This window comes from Ailuropoda melanoleuca, chromosome 2 (assembly GCF_002007445.2).
Source record: "Ailuropoda melanoleuca isolate Jingjing chromosome 2, ASM200744v2, whole genome shotgun sequence".
NCBI lineage: Eukaryota > Metazoa > Chordata > Mammalia > Carnivora > Ursidae > Ailuropoda > Ailuropoda melanoleuca.
In genome coordinates, this window is record NC_048219.1 from 129,209,380 (window position 1) to 129,224,226 (window position 14,847).

Here is a 14,847-nt window from a genome sequence, read left to right on the forward strand (position 1 = left end):
TATACAATAGAAAGCTATTAAGAGAATAGATGTGAAAGTAAGCCACATCTCAATTATGTTATGCCTCAATCTTTAACCCTTAAACAGCTTTATTCAGTATATTCACCAGTTATATTTACAAGCTAAATTTACCAAACTTGGTTGGATCTTTTTTTTTTTTTAAAGATTTTATTTATTTATTTGAGAAAGAGAGAGAGAAAGCAAGGGGGAGGGGCAGAGGGAAAGGGAAAGGCAGGCTCTCTTTTGGATCACCAAAGAATAGTGAGGCACTTACACAACACAGGTTTGTATGGAGACAGTATAATGCTTTGAGAGGCTATATACTTATTCTAGTGATTCCTGCAATTCTCAAAATATATTTACAACTCCTTTTTAAATATTACTTTCAGCATTTGTAATACACTTTTCTGAATATCTTCAATATAGCAAATCTCAATTCTTTTTAAGATAAGAGTGACTTTTTAAAAACAGATTCTATTCAGCCATCAAAAACTATCATGTGAGGGCACCTGGTGGCTCAGTGGGTTAAGTGTCCAAGTCTTGAGTTTAGTTCAGGTTATGATCTCAGGGTCATGAGATCCAGCCCTGCTGGGGCTCCATGCTCAGCGGGGAGTTTGCTTCTCTCCCTCGCCCTCTGCCCCTCCTCCCACTTGCACTTGCATGTGTGTACACACTTTCCCTTTCTCTCTCAAATAAATGGATAAATCTTTAAAAAGAAACTATCATGTAGATCTATCTTTATATTGGTAAATTAAGTGAAAAACTGGTTATACTATAGAATGTACAGTAATTCTGTTTAAATATATTTAATGCACTTAGTATGGGGAGAATTCTGAAGGGATGTATAAAAATGTTCACAGTGGTTTCTTCTCTGGTTGGTGGAATCTGGGAAGATGACATCTTTGTCGTCTTCCTTATCCATGTATCATAGTATCTTTGCAACAAATGTGCATTATTTTTATTTTAACATTTAAAAAGACCCAACCATGAGCACCTGGGTGGCTCAGTTGGTTAAATGTCTACCTTGGACTCAAATGATGATCCCAGGGTCCTGGGATTGAGTCCCACATCAGGTTCCCTGCTCAGCAAGGAGTCTGATTAAGGATTCTCTCTCCCTCTGCCCCTTCCCCTGTTCGCTTGAGTGCACACACACACTCTATCTCAAATAAATAAATCTTAAAAAAAATAATAAGTTCCAGAATGAACTACGTACAACTTATACCTCACAACGCTTTTATTTAGTCATCCAATGACAACAACCCAAATGATTTTCACGTATATGGTCAAGGTAGAGAAACTACAAACAGATCTCAGATATTAATTTTGCTACTTCCTCCCCCTTGATTTAACTTAAAAAATTTATTTATTAGAGAGAGAGTGGGGGGGAGGGGCAGAAGGAGAGGGAGAGAGAATCTCAAGCAGACTCCCTGCTGACAGGGGACCCAGAAGTGGGGCTTGATCTCAGGACTCTGAGATCATGACCTGAGCTGCAATCAAGAGTCGGCTGCTTAACCAACTGAGCCACGCAGATGCCCCTGCCTTCCCCCTTGATTTAAATGCTAAGGTGCAAAATTCTCTTCCAGTGAAGGTCCAGAGGATCCAAATTAGCTTTTCCTCTAACCCTGTATTTAGCCAACTCTTTACCCACCACACTTCCAAGCACTACTTTTTCTATAGTAACTCATAAACCGATGCAAGCCCCAGCAATTCCTAAGAATTCTCAATATTTTCTATTCACCTACATATACCTGAGCTTTTTCTTTAGCAAGATCAGCTTTCCCAACTAGAGCAAATATAAATGTTTCATCTGCTGAATATCACTCGCTGAAAATAAAATTTGGTGCAGTTTTTACAGTCCCTAGAAAGCAGATAGGGTTAGAAATGACATTTACATTTTTAAAAAACTCCAAAGATGCACATCAAACTTGAAGTTGCTAATATGAGTAGATAAATTGCTTGATACTTTTCCAAAACACGGTATTCAAATTCAATTTCTGTAATACATTTTTAGTGAAAAATAATACATACAAATATTGAACACTCATTGTGAGGTAGAGAAAAAGAATCCTCTTTCACTGCTGGGAGGTGTGTAGAGGGGTGCAATCATCTGGAGAGCACCATGCTGATAGCAGGGAACGTGTGCACATACCCAATCTGTGTGCATCCGAGAGAAACTCTTCTCACACACCGTCTGTTTTCTATTGCTGTGTAACAAATTACTCAAAACCGAGTGACTTAAAACAACAGTATTTATTATCTCATAGTTTCTATGAGTTAATAATCCGTAACATATAGAAATCAGTTCCATTGCTATACACTAATAACGAGCTATCAAACAAAAATTAAGAAAATAATCCCATTTACAATTGCTTCAAAAAGAATAAAATACCTAGGAATAAATTTGACAAAGGTGAAAGACCTGGAAACCAAATACTATAAATATTGATGAAAGACACAAATAAATGGGAAGATATTCCGAGATCAGGGACTGGAAGAATTAATATTGTTACAATGTCCATAGTATCCAAAGCAATCTATAGATTCAGTCAGTCCTCGTCCAAATACCAATGGCATTTTTCACAGAAATAGAACAATCTTAAAATGTGTTTGGAAACACAAAGACCTGGAATATCCAAAGCAATCCTGAGAAAGAAGAACAAAGGGCTCAAGGCATCATGCTTCTGGATTTCAAAGTATAATCCAAAGTGATGGTAATCAAAATAGTATAGTACTGGCACAAAACAGACACCTAGATCAGTGGAATTGACCAGAGGGCCCAAAAATAAACCCATCCACATATGTACAATTAATCTATGACCAAGGAGGCAAGAATTCACACTGGGGAAAAAACAGTCTCTTCAATACATGGTATTGGGAAAACTAGACAACTACATGCAAAAGAATGAAAGTGGACCATTATCTTATGGCATATACAAAAATAAATTCAAAATGGATTAAAGACTTGAATATAAGACCAAACAGTAAAACTCCTAGAAGAAAACATACTAAGTAAGCTCTTTGACATCAATCATAGCAATATTTTATTGGACCAGTCTCCTCAGGCAAGGGCAACAAAAGCTAAAATAAACAAATGGGATTCCATCACATAAAAAGCTTTTGCACAGCGAAGGAAATCACTAACAAAATGAAAAGGCAACCTGCTACATGGGAGAAGATATTTGCAAGTCATACATCCAGAAATGGGTTAATATCCAAAATATATGAAGAGTTCACACAACGTAACATATAAAAAAACAATTAAAAAATGGGCAGAGGGTTTGAATAGACATTTTCCCAAGGAAGACATACAGATGGCCAATAGCCACATGAAAAGGTGCTCAACATCACTGAACATCAGGGAAAGGCAAATCAAATCAAAGAGGTATTACTTGACAGTGGTTAGATTGGCTATTATCAGAAAGACAAAATAATAAGTATTAGCTAGGAGGTGGAGAAAAGGGAACCCTTGTATGCTGTTGGGAATATAAATTGGTGCAGCCAACAGGGAAGACAGGATGGAGGTTCCTCAAAAAGTTAAAACCCACCACATGATGCAGAAATTCCACTTCTGGGTACTTATCTGAAGAAAACAAAAACACCAATTTGAAGAGAAATATGCATCCCTATGTTCATCGTAACATTAGCCAAGGTATGGAAGCGACCTAAATGTCAACAGATAAATGGATAAAGAAGATAAGGTGTGTATATACACACACACAAATATTACTTAGCCATAAAAAAGAATGCAATCTTGCCATTTGTGACAACATAGATAGACCTAGAAAGTATTATGCTAAGTGAAATAAGTCAGAGACAAATACTGTATGATTTCACTTTTATGTGAAAAAACAAAACAAAATAGAAACAGATTCATAGAAACAGTAAATACACGGTTAACAGAGGAGAGAGGAGTTGGGGGGGTGAAACAGGTGAAAGAGATGAAGAAGTACAAACTTTCAGTTATAAAATAAAGTCATGGGGATGTAGTGTACAGCATAGGAAATGTAGTCAATAATATCGTAGTAACTTTGTATGGTGGCAAATAGTTGCTACATTTATCGTGCGGATCATTTCATACTGTATAAAAATATCAAATCACTATGATGAGCATTTGACACTGATATGTCAACTATCCTTCAATTAAAAACAAACAACAACAACAAAACCAAACAGCTCAGGAGTGGCTTAGCTGGGTAGTTTGGGCTCCGGGTATTGCATGAAATTGTAGTCCAGATGTTGGCTGGGGCTCCAGGCATCTGAATGTTTAACTTGGGCTGTGGGATCCACATCTAAAGTGCTGCATATGGTTTGCAAGTTGGTCCCAGCTATTGGCTCTTCCATAGGGCGGCTAGAGTGTCCTCATAACATAATAGTTGGGTTTACCCAGAGCAAATGATCCAAGAAAACAAGGTGGAAGCAGAAATGTATTTTATGACCTAATCTGGGAATTCACAGGCTATCATTCTGCCTTATTATGTTGGTCACACAGGCTAACCCTGATACAATGTGGAAAAGGATTATACAAGGGCATGCATACCAGAAAACAAAGATCATTTGGAAACATCTTAGATATGTATGACAACATTCATTGCATATTATTTGCAGTGACAAGAAATTGCAAGCAACTTAGGTATTCATTCTTTTTTTAAAGGTTTATTTGTTTATTTGAGAGAGAGAGAGAGAGTATGAGTGAGCAGGGGGGAGGGGCACAGGGAAAGGAAGAGAATCCCCAAGGAGACTTCCGCACTGAGTGCAGAGCCTGACCTGGGGCCTGATCCCAGGACCTTGAGATCATGACCTGAGCAAAATCAAGAGTCAAATGCTTAACCAACTGAGCCACCCAGGTGCCCCTCAAGTTTTCATTCTTAAGAGAAATCTGAAAGTAAAATGTGGTATATGCCTGTGATGGAATACCTTGCAACAATCAAAAGTAATGAACCAGATTTACATATTTTTTTAATTCAAAAGAAATAGAAAACAAATTTATAGCGTAATGCAACTGATAGAAGCTTAAAAACACGATTTTTCATACTATTTGTAAAGATACACATGTTGCTAAATGAATATATAAAAGGTTAACTGGAAAGATACACTGAAAATACTTGTATGTGGGACAAAGAAATTGAAGAGTTGCTGAGTGAAGAAGTAAAAAAATAAAAGAAGGGTTTTATAAGAATAAGGTGAAGACTGTGACATGAATTGAGGAAAGGAGTTACCTCAATTTTATATGGCTGAAGCTTAAAAAGATTTTTTTTTCTCTTTAAGGTAGAGTAGTAGTATAGCCCACACAGGTTTAAGAGATCTCACTAAAGTAAATTTCCTAGTAGATAAGGTTCTACTAGTTTCCCGGTGTGTATTTTTTTATGAGTCATATTCCTGTGGAAGGAAAATTTTGATTCTCTTAAAAATGCCTCCTTTGTCTCCTTATTGGAATGAAATTCTTTTAACAGAACACAAACTTCTTTCATTACTTAAATGGAGATATTTAAGATACAAATAACCTTGAGAGAGGTAGCCCATGAAAAAAATTTGCAGGAGTAAATGACTGATACCAGATTTCCTTGAGGATGTGTTTACTGGGAAGCTAAATGAATAGGATTTAAATTCTTTCAAAGGAGTTGAGGATGGAGGTGATGGAAAAGACAAGGAGGACAGAGGGGGTACGTAAGGTACCAAGGACAGATTAGAGCCTTCATAATTTTGATTAAAATTAGTTACTTCTAACAGATTTCATTGGGGGGCTGAAACAAGAAAAAGGGATCACCCTGCATTTATGTAAGTTAGTTCTTGAGTTCAATTAGGTAAGTTTTCACTTAATTTTCACTATGGCTATCAATTAAATAAATATTAAATTACTCTCTACATACAGTTTCAAACTGATGATTATTTTCTGTGTTTAATAGTAGTGCACTGTTTGGTTATTCTGGTTGATTACTACTTGAGTGATAATCTAAATCCAATCATGAGGGCAAGCTAGTGTTTTATAATTTATAGAGCAATTGAAACTAAAATGGAGAAGGTTCAGGCTAAACCTTAGTTTATCTTAATTAAAGTAGGTTGTGTTTACTTGTAATTGTGTGATAGCAGAGGGTTAGGAAAATTTTTGTATTTGAAGAGAACAATGATACTGGTTTATTGAAGATATACCCAACCCAGGGCACTGTGACTGCAAGATTCATTCACAGAACAAATGATCCACAAATGTATAGTAACAATTGTTACCTAGATCAGTTGTCCTTTTCTGATCATGCCCACTTCTCGAACAGCTACCCCTGTTGAGTAACAATGAAGACACCGGTCTAAAGGAGCCATATTGACCAAGCTTTCTTTTTTTCAGAGATACCGTATTTATTTTTAAAAGAAAATTATCACTCTTGAAAAATTGTGCTTTGTGTGTTTAAGTATTTTATTGCTCATTTATGAACTCCTCAGATACCAGACATATTATTAGCAAGCTGCTTATATACCATCTAATATAAATTAACGCAAGCATGTATCATCCCTAAGGCACAATACCCCCATGAAGAAGAGTCCCCATGGAGAATCTGGCATAACTGTAAGCCCAAAACCAAACACTTTCTTCACAGCACCACCTTGTTCTTTTCTCCACATGGTCCTTTTGATTAAGCAGGAGCCCCTTGAGGCGTAAGTGCCATATTTGGTTAACAGAAACTGACATATTTACATAATAACAGCTGATTTTCATATCAGTCTCTACAAACAATCTAGAAATTTTGGAAAATACTTGGTGGCTTTGAAGCATTTTAAAGTTAGGAATATTTTCTTCAAAACTTTTCTATTCTCCCTTCACTACTAAAAGCCATTCTCTAAGGACATCGTCTCAGGATCACTTCTCCACTAGGCCGTAAGCTCCACGAAGGGCCTGTGCCTGTCTTGTTCACCAGTGATTCCTCAGAGCCCAGCAAGGCATCAAATCATATTTCATGAATGCTTGACTTTGTAGCTCATGACTTATTAGATTAATTTATATGATCAATTTTTCTTATTGACTACTGACAACTGGTTACATGTCTACCAATAGAGACATTTCTCATACCAGAACAAGACTTTTAAAATGTATTCTAATATTTTCATATTGAAAATGTGAAAACAACAACAAAATGTGGTCCAGAGAGGCTCAGGCGCTGATGAAAGGCACAACACTTGACTTAAAACCACCCTCCTCCACCCAGCCCAATGTTCATTGAACTACATAGTTCTCCTGCTGCTCCTCCTTCAGGATTTTGTAAAAATCAAATTCAAATTAACTATCTTTTTGAAAAGAATATATATTCAGTTTCATTAAGAAAAACTAAAAAACTAGTTTGTAAAAGTCTTTTATTGTATCCGTGCCACACATAGTAGTGAAAAATAACACTCCTAAAAAAAAGAATGCTACCTTTTCCACAACATTTGATTTTAAATAAAACTTCAAGTACTCTTACATAGGTACAAAAAAAATTCTGATCTATTTGCCTCCAACAGGCCACCACAACACACAGTAGATAAAACACAGTGGTTACAAATGTCTTTTAAATTTATTTCTGAGGCAAGGCAAATGGGAAGGAAATGTTTCTATGAAAAAATACTGTGTGTGTAGGAAATTGTCACAATTTTATTCCACATGGATACAAATGATTATACTTTAATTTAGGCCCTGGTGGCTTAAAATTATATAACAAAATAGAAAAATGGAAAACTAATATCCCCTACACCCTGTTTCAAAGGCAGGCACTACCAAGATCAAGGAGACGCCACAGTGTTGGTAGAGGATAATTACTGTACAGGCTGTAGAGCTGTAATTACCTTCAGACTAAAATAAAATGCTACAGTCCTTCTAAGGCATAAACAATAATGTCTCCAAACAATATATACACATAATACATATTTAAAACAAGACTTAATATAAACAATAATGAACAGTATATACATGTCAATTTCTCTTCACTGTCTTGAAATACAATTTAACTACACAAGTGATGCAGCAACATATATATATATGTATATATATATATATATAAATGTACTTGTAACTCTACAGTAAAGTTTATTTTTGGTGCTTTTATAGCACATCAGTGTAAACAGTTTAACTTGGCTTTGTTTTATATTTTAAAACATTCCTTGTTGTATTTTCAAGATTTAAAGCAATTTTCTAGTTCTTCCTTTTCACAGAAAACGAAGATTCTGGATGTGGTTTAATCATAAATAATTCATAAAATTAAATACATTCACTAAAAAATAAACTACAAAGTAAAAAAATGAAAAATAGATATTTATTGAGAGGGAAAGGAGAACCATTTCCCACATTAGAGCTCTGGTGTTGAATATTCAGTGCGATTTGATATATTTTAATTGCTATTGCACTATAACACCCTTTCCTTTGAAAATTCTTTGGGTGTGCTTCCCTGTTCTACCTAAATCAGCTGATAAATCACACAAACCAATAACCAAGGGCCTTGGTTGTTGTAGGAGTGAAGCCTTTAAAAATGGTATCATTCTTCTGATACTTTTTTTTTTGTGATACTTATTTTAAGGAAAAAAAAGTCATTATGTATGTGCCTTGCACATTTATCTAAATACAGTTCACATTGCTGGTCTCATTTGTCCTCGTTTAAAAGGAAAAAAAGATTATTATAACTTCAGCTCACTTTGAAAATATCTGTCCACTTTTTTTCAAAATACTTCCTCATATTGTGGCCAGCTCTGCCTATATCAGAATCATCTTCATTAAATGTTTCACAGTTGTCAAAAACAAGCCTGACATCTACAGCAAAGGTTTCAAGGTTTGGATATCTGAAAGAAAACACATGATTTAGAGATTGTTTTTATAGGGTGGCTTTGTTTTATAAACAAATGAAGAGGTAATAAAAGGTAAAATGAAAAATAAAACAGAAAAAAAAGATTAGGATAACTACATTTCAGCTGATTTAAAAAAACACATTATACTGTCTTATAGATGAACATTTAAAAAATTGCATGTGTTCTGAATCATATAGGATTTAAGAAAATTAAATGGAAAAAACACATTTCTCTGAAGATCAAGATATATTTCAACTAACCAGCATTTTCCCCATATTCAATTTCCTATTTGACTTGTGCACAGCGCACTGTCCCAGGATTCATCCTACATGACTGGTTTATTAGCTCCTCTGACCAGTTGTGGTATCCTATCATCCGTGTTCAAAACTATTTAGCTGCAGTAGAAATAATGGAAATGCGTCCCGTGCACTATAAACATTACACTTGCCCTGTAGCTTTTACATACATCCCAGGATATATTGCTCTGTGTTAAATCTTTCCCACTTCCCATTTCTGTTCTTTTCTCTTCAAACGTGCTCTTTTGCTCAAGCATGGGAGGATGATAATCCAAAACAGGCAAAAAAAAAAAAAAAAGTGCTATCCCTTTATCAGAGATAACATTATGAAGACCTGCCCTTCCATAAGAAGTACTGTGGGCTTCAGTGCTTTTTTGGTGGGATAAGCCCAAGCATCTTTCTCTGTAAAAACACGGCGAAGAGAACAGAAAGGTGAATGAATCTGCCTACACTCATTTGTAAAAAAGAAATGGCTTGTTTCAAGCCAGCCCAAGCCAAACCAATACATTTTGAAAGAGAGCTTTAGGAAAATTAAATTTAAATTAATTCTAACTTATGGTAACCCAAATACTAAAATAATTTACGTATTAGAAATACCCTTGACACACACACTGAAGCTCTGAGACCTGATAAAAGTGGAATTATTTCTTTGACAGGATACCTTGTATAGCCTTCCACTTCTCACTTCCCTCTGCTATGTGCAATAATAAAATAACATTTCTCTAGCTGTAATGAGCTCACAAAATTAATTCAGGCCTTATGTAACCTTACCCATTTTCCTGTTCTTCTGGGAATTGTTATTTTTTAATGAGGGGAAATTCACATAACATAAAGTTACCCATTTTAAGGTGGACAATTCATTGCCATTTAGTGCCTTCACAACATTTACTATTACCTATCTACTTACAAAACATTGTCATTGCCCCAAAAGGAAACCGTGTATCCATTAAGCAGTTGCTTCCCAGTCTTCCCTATCCCATCCCTGGCAACCGCTAATTGGACTATCTTTCTCTATGGATTTGCCTATTCTGGAAGTTTGATACAAATGGAATCATACAGCACGCGTGGGAATAATTTTTATAAAATATTTAAAAGTTACTGTGTGAAATATTTATCTCTTTAGACTGTTCCTTACTATCAGAAAAGGTTAATGATTAATGCTGGGGAGACTAGAATCCAGGACAGAATTCTAGGTGAGATTCTAGGTGAAACAAATACTATTCCCACAGTTGATGGAACCCAGAAAGACTCATCAAAGCAAGTACTTCCTCCCCTCTTTTTGACAAATTTCTAGCTTAAACATTTGAAACACTGTGTATGAGTTTTGGTTCCAACTTATTAGTTTGGGTTTAATTAAACAATTTGAAGTTAGAGGAGCTTGAACCTACTAAATTTTGCTTCCCCCAGAACTGGTGTCACAAACATCCATAGAACTGCTTCCCTCTCTCTGCCTGCCTCTGCTGTGACTTCCTCCGTTCACCAGGACTCATTCTCAAAAGGGAACACCAATGTTTGGTAATGGCCAAGCTCTGTGTTAGAGTTTACATTGGGGATTTTGAGGCCGGTCTGTCTCTCTATGTGCAGTCAGCCACTGTGCAGCACACCATTAGTGCTTGATGTAGTGTTCCGTGATTCATTAGCTGCGTGTAACACCCAGCGCTCGTCACCACACACCGAGGCTCAGATTCACCCTCCATCCAGGAACTGGAGACACACGTAAAGCCTTTCTGTGTAAGTCTCTGTCCTGGCTGTATTGATCATGAAGTCCATTATGCTAACCACTTAAACATCTGATTGTTTTGACAGAAAAAGCAAAAGAACTAGTTCATATCTAGACAGGAGCTATTGCTTTTTGGTACACATTAGAACCAAGAGTTTTAATGGTTTTAAATGTATTCTGAATTTGCACAGGTCCCTTCTGTAATTTAAAAAAAAAATAAAACAGACATAATCTTTTGAAACATGTGAGAAGGACACTGATCATTATGAGTTAAGTTCTACTCAACTCTTAGAAATTGAATGTAAATTATGGAGCACAGTGATTTTCACTAAAAAAACATTCAGGAGGAACTAAGTAACATACTGCATTACGATGGTAATCATAATAACAACAATAATAATGAAATTAAAATCTACTTTACAGATATTCTTTCAATGTAAAGTTCCTTCTTTCTCCATATTTTTTGTGACTTTGCCTGAAGTTATGGTCACAGGGTACAGTAAGCTAAACCAGTAATAAGGAGTAAGAGCAGCAAAGGAGATGAAGAAGAGAAAACACACAGCTCACAGCTCCTGGCCATTCACATGTGCAATGCTTTTGTGTGGGCTTATTTTGTAAGTGAACAGCCTCATTTCTGGGGCTCCAAAATGGGCCACTGTTCAGAATCAAGTAAATTCCACTAACAGCTGCTACTCTGGTAGGAGTTTGAGGTGGTCTAACAAAGAGTAACTGTGGCCAGGAAGTCACTTTACTCTTCAGGTAGGATCACAAAGAAAATATGGTAGAGAGGAGCAAATGGTAGTTTTCTTCCACATTTAATAAATACATTTTTAGTATTCTCCAACAACCCATAATAAAACTTTCAATATTTAAACAATTAAATTTTAATTTAAAATTTCCAATGACCTTTTATCTCTACATTGTCATGATCTGAAAATAATAGTCAATTTTTGTTAAATCCACATGAAATATTATCAATATTCCACTGATGTACAATATAAGCTCCACCTTATGTTATTTACTTTACTTTGGGAGCCTTCCCTGTTACTTTTCTTTACCTCTCAGGCTGGGTTGGTGGCCTTCCAATGTCAAAGGCAGCTTTATCACACTGTTTTTTAATTGTTTTAACAATTTTAATGGACTTGTCTTCCAGACCACACTACCCTAACCAAACACACACACACACACACACACACACACACACACCCCTTTTCTCCAAAGGCAGGTCCTTTAATTAATTTATTTTTGGCTCACTAGAAGAGTACCCAGCAGATATTAGGCATTCAATAAATATTGAACTGAAATTATTTACTTACTGTCCACTACTTAATTTCTCTCTAATTGTGGAAAAATCCATAGGCTTCTTAATAACTTTCTTATAACCAGGAACAAGTTTCAAGTTTACAGGAAGTAGAAAAGGCCATGCATCCTCATGAGTTTCCATTTCAGTAAGGATCATACTAAAAAAAAATAATGTTTGAAATCAGTATCTGTGCTTTAGAATTATCTATTTTTATTAAAAACTTAGTTTTCATAATCTTTCAAGTAAAAACTATGCAAATTAATTTATTTTAAAAGATGAATACATTTATTTACACTATAGACTTTACATTTTCCTATTCATCTAAATTGTCACAAAGTCACCTTTAATTTTTTATTTTTATTTTTTAAAGATTTTATTTATTTATTTATTTGACAGAGAGAGACAGCCAGCGAGAAAGGGAACACAAGCAGGGGGAGTGGGAGAGGAAGAAGCAGGCTCCCAGCAGAGCAGGAAGCCTGATGCAGGGCTCGATCCCAGGACCCTGGGATCACGCCCTGAGCCGAAGGCAGACGCTTAACGACTAAGCCACGCAGGCGCCCCACAAAGTTACCTTTAATATAGTATAAAGTTTCTAAACAAATAAGATGAAATGTTATAAATATATTGCACATGCAAACTGAAATAATACCTGCAAAGAGCGAGGTCTTTGGAGTCATCTCTTTTAGGTTTCTTAACAGAAGTAAAACTTTCCTGTTTTGACAAGTTAACAGAAGTGTTTTCCTCCATTTTTCTTTTTTTCAGGTCTTTGTTTCCTCTTTTTAGTGAACTATTTGTAGATGCGGAGTCTTCATCTTCAGTGTCCCCTGTTAAAGTTACTTTCTTGCCTTTCTTTGACTCATTAGTCTTTTTTCCTTTGATGTGAAGTTTTTTGACTTTTAGAGTTTGACCACTTGCCTTAATTAAAAAAAAAAAAGGAAATGTATAAGAAAATAACCATCTACAAACCTATTATTTTAAATTATTAAAGTCTGACAGGACAAACAAAAGGAATTTTATCTCTGATCTAGAAGGTTGATAATTTTATTTTTAAGAGAGAGCTATGAATTTGATCTCCCATAAGGTTAAAATCTAATAAAGCATGAAAATCTATCTTAAGAATTCCTAAAACTTGAAGATGCTGATCTCATGGTAAGCCATCTTTGGTACTACAGAATTTAGCAGTATTCCTTTAGTCTAGGTCACTAACCAAATAAGTTTAAAGGTACAAAAGGACTATCTTTTAGAACACAATTAAGAACAAAGGTGAAAATAAACTTAAATAGAGAGCTTATTAATAAGACAACTGAAGAGGTAATTTAAAAACTAGGCCAAAACATGAAAAATAGCTCACAAAGTGTAAATAAAGAAAAAGTCTTGTATAAGTGATTATTAAATCTACTGGAAATTTACATATATATTTGTTTTTAGAGAAAGGAAAAAAGCATTTGCTATAAAAAGAGAGTTCCACTAAACTGTGGTTCCCAGATGTGAACAAAGCAACAGTGAAAAATCAGAGAGAGAGAGAGAGAAAATGTCTGTTTTTGAGGAAAACAATAAAGACATAATATAAAAGAGATATTTAAAGGATATGAATTCTAGCTATGGCTCTGTCAGTAACTACGGAATTTATAAAAAAAAATCTGTAAGCCCTATCTTCTCATCTGTAAAATAAGAAAGATAAGTCACACAACTGGTAAGGTCATTCTAGCTCTAAAGTTACATGAAAAAAAAATCTCAGTGTGGCCTTATGCAATGTAACTGCAGCTTGCAGTCAGCACACCGATATAACTGAGTCCCCCTCCCCCATTCAGAAATAGGGAAATAAGTCTGTATTTTGAGAGTTAAATGTTATAATAAATATAATAGATCATAGAAGAGAGATATGCACTTCCAGAATAGTGCTAACCCTCTTTTAAAAAATTATTTCTTCTTGGGGCGCCTGGCTGGTGCAGTCCACTGAGTGCCTGACTCTGGGTTTCAGCTGGGGTCATGGGTCTCCGGGTTGTGAGATCAAGCCCTGCAACTGGCTCCGTGCCCCAGTGGGGTTGTCCGCTCAGGGTGGAGTTGGCTCAACACTATTTCTGCCCCATTCTCCTGCGCGTGCGCGTTCTCTCTCTCTCTCTCTCTCTAAATAAATACATCTTTAAAAAAATTATTTCTTCTCTCATGCAGACTGTTAAAAAATCTTAGACTGCAGAGTCTGATATTCAGTCCAGCCACAATCTAAAGTTGGCTGTATTCTTGAAATAAATTTGGCTGAAAATATTTCTTTGGAGTATTTCATAATAATTCCTTTGAGGATTTCATGAACTTTTCTATTAATATTTTTAAATAATTGCCTGTAAGCAATTAAAATTATTTGGTTCTCTATTGGGAGGCTAAAAGTATAGTTAAGGAGATATTTTAATTGCCTGAAATAGTAAGGCAAACTATAAATCTAATACCTTCCCCATATACCAAAGAATCACTACCCCTTGTCATTAACTAAAATAATTAAAATGTTTTACTAATTCTCTTTTCCATTTAGTTTAATTTTTATTCACAAATATCTGATATTCTAAGTTTTCATATTACACTAAGCTTCAATCACTCTGAAATCACAAGAAAAGGGAAGGAGAATGCTTAATATGATGAAAAAGTCCATTTCATGAAGATTAAATTAAGTTAGATTGAATAGTTATATTACTTAAAAAGAACAAAATTTCATGAATAAGGGGCCTTATGTGAAT

The 14,847-nt window shown here is 35.3% G+C and overlaps 1 protein-coding gene across 22 annotated transcripts in view; it reads right to left on the minus strand.

Annotated features, from left to right (window-relative positions):
* Window positions 1-7,321: 7,321 nt before the first annotated feature.
* The window catches only part of BAZ2B (bromodomain adjacent to zinc finger domain 2B), a 395,156-nt gene continuing 387,630 nt past the window's right edge, over window positions 7,322-14,847 (minus strand). For all 22 annotated transcript variants that reach the window (XM_034643322.1, XM_034643377.1, XM_034643371.1 and 19 more), the window contains 3 exons: window positions 12,768-13,033; window positions 12,132-12,275; window positions 7,322-8,793 (listed from right to left, as the gene is read on the minus strand). In XM_034643322.1, the coding sequence (XP_034499213.1) occupies window positions 8,640-8,793; window positions 12,132-12,275; window positions 12,768-13,033 (564 nt within the window). In that variant the 3' untranslated portion in view covers window positions 7,322-8,639. The remainder of the gene's footprint in view (window positions 8,794-12,131; window positions 12,276-12,767; window positions 13,034-14,847) is intronic.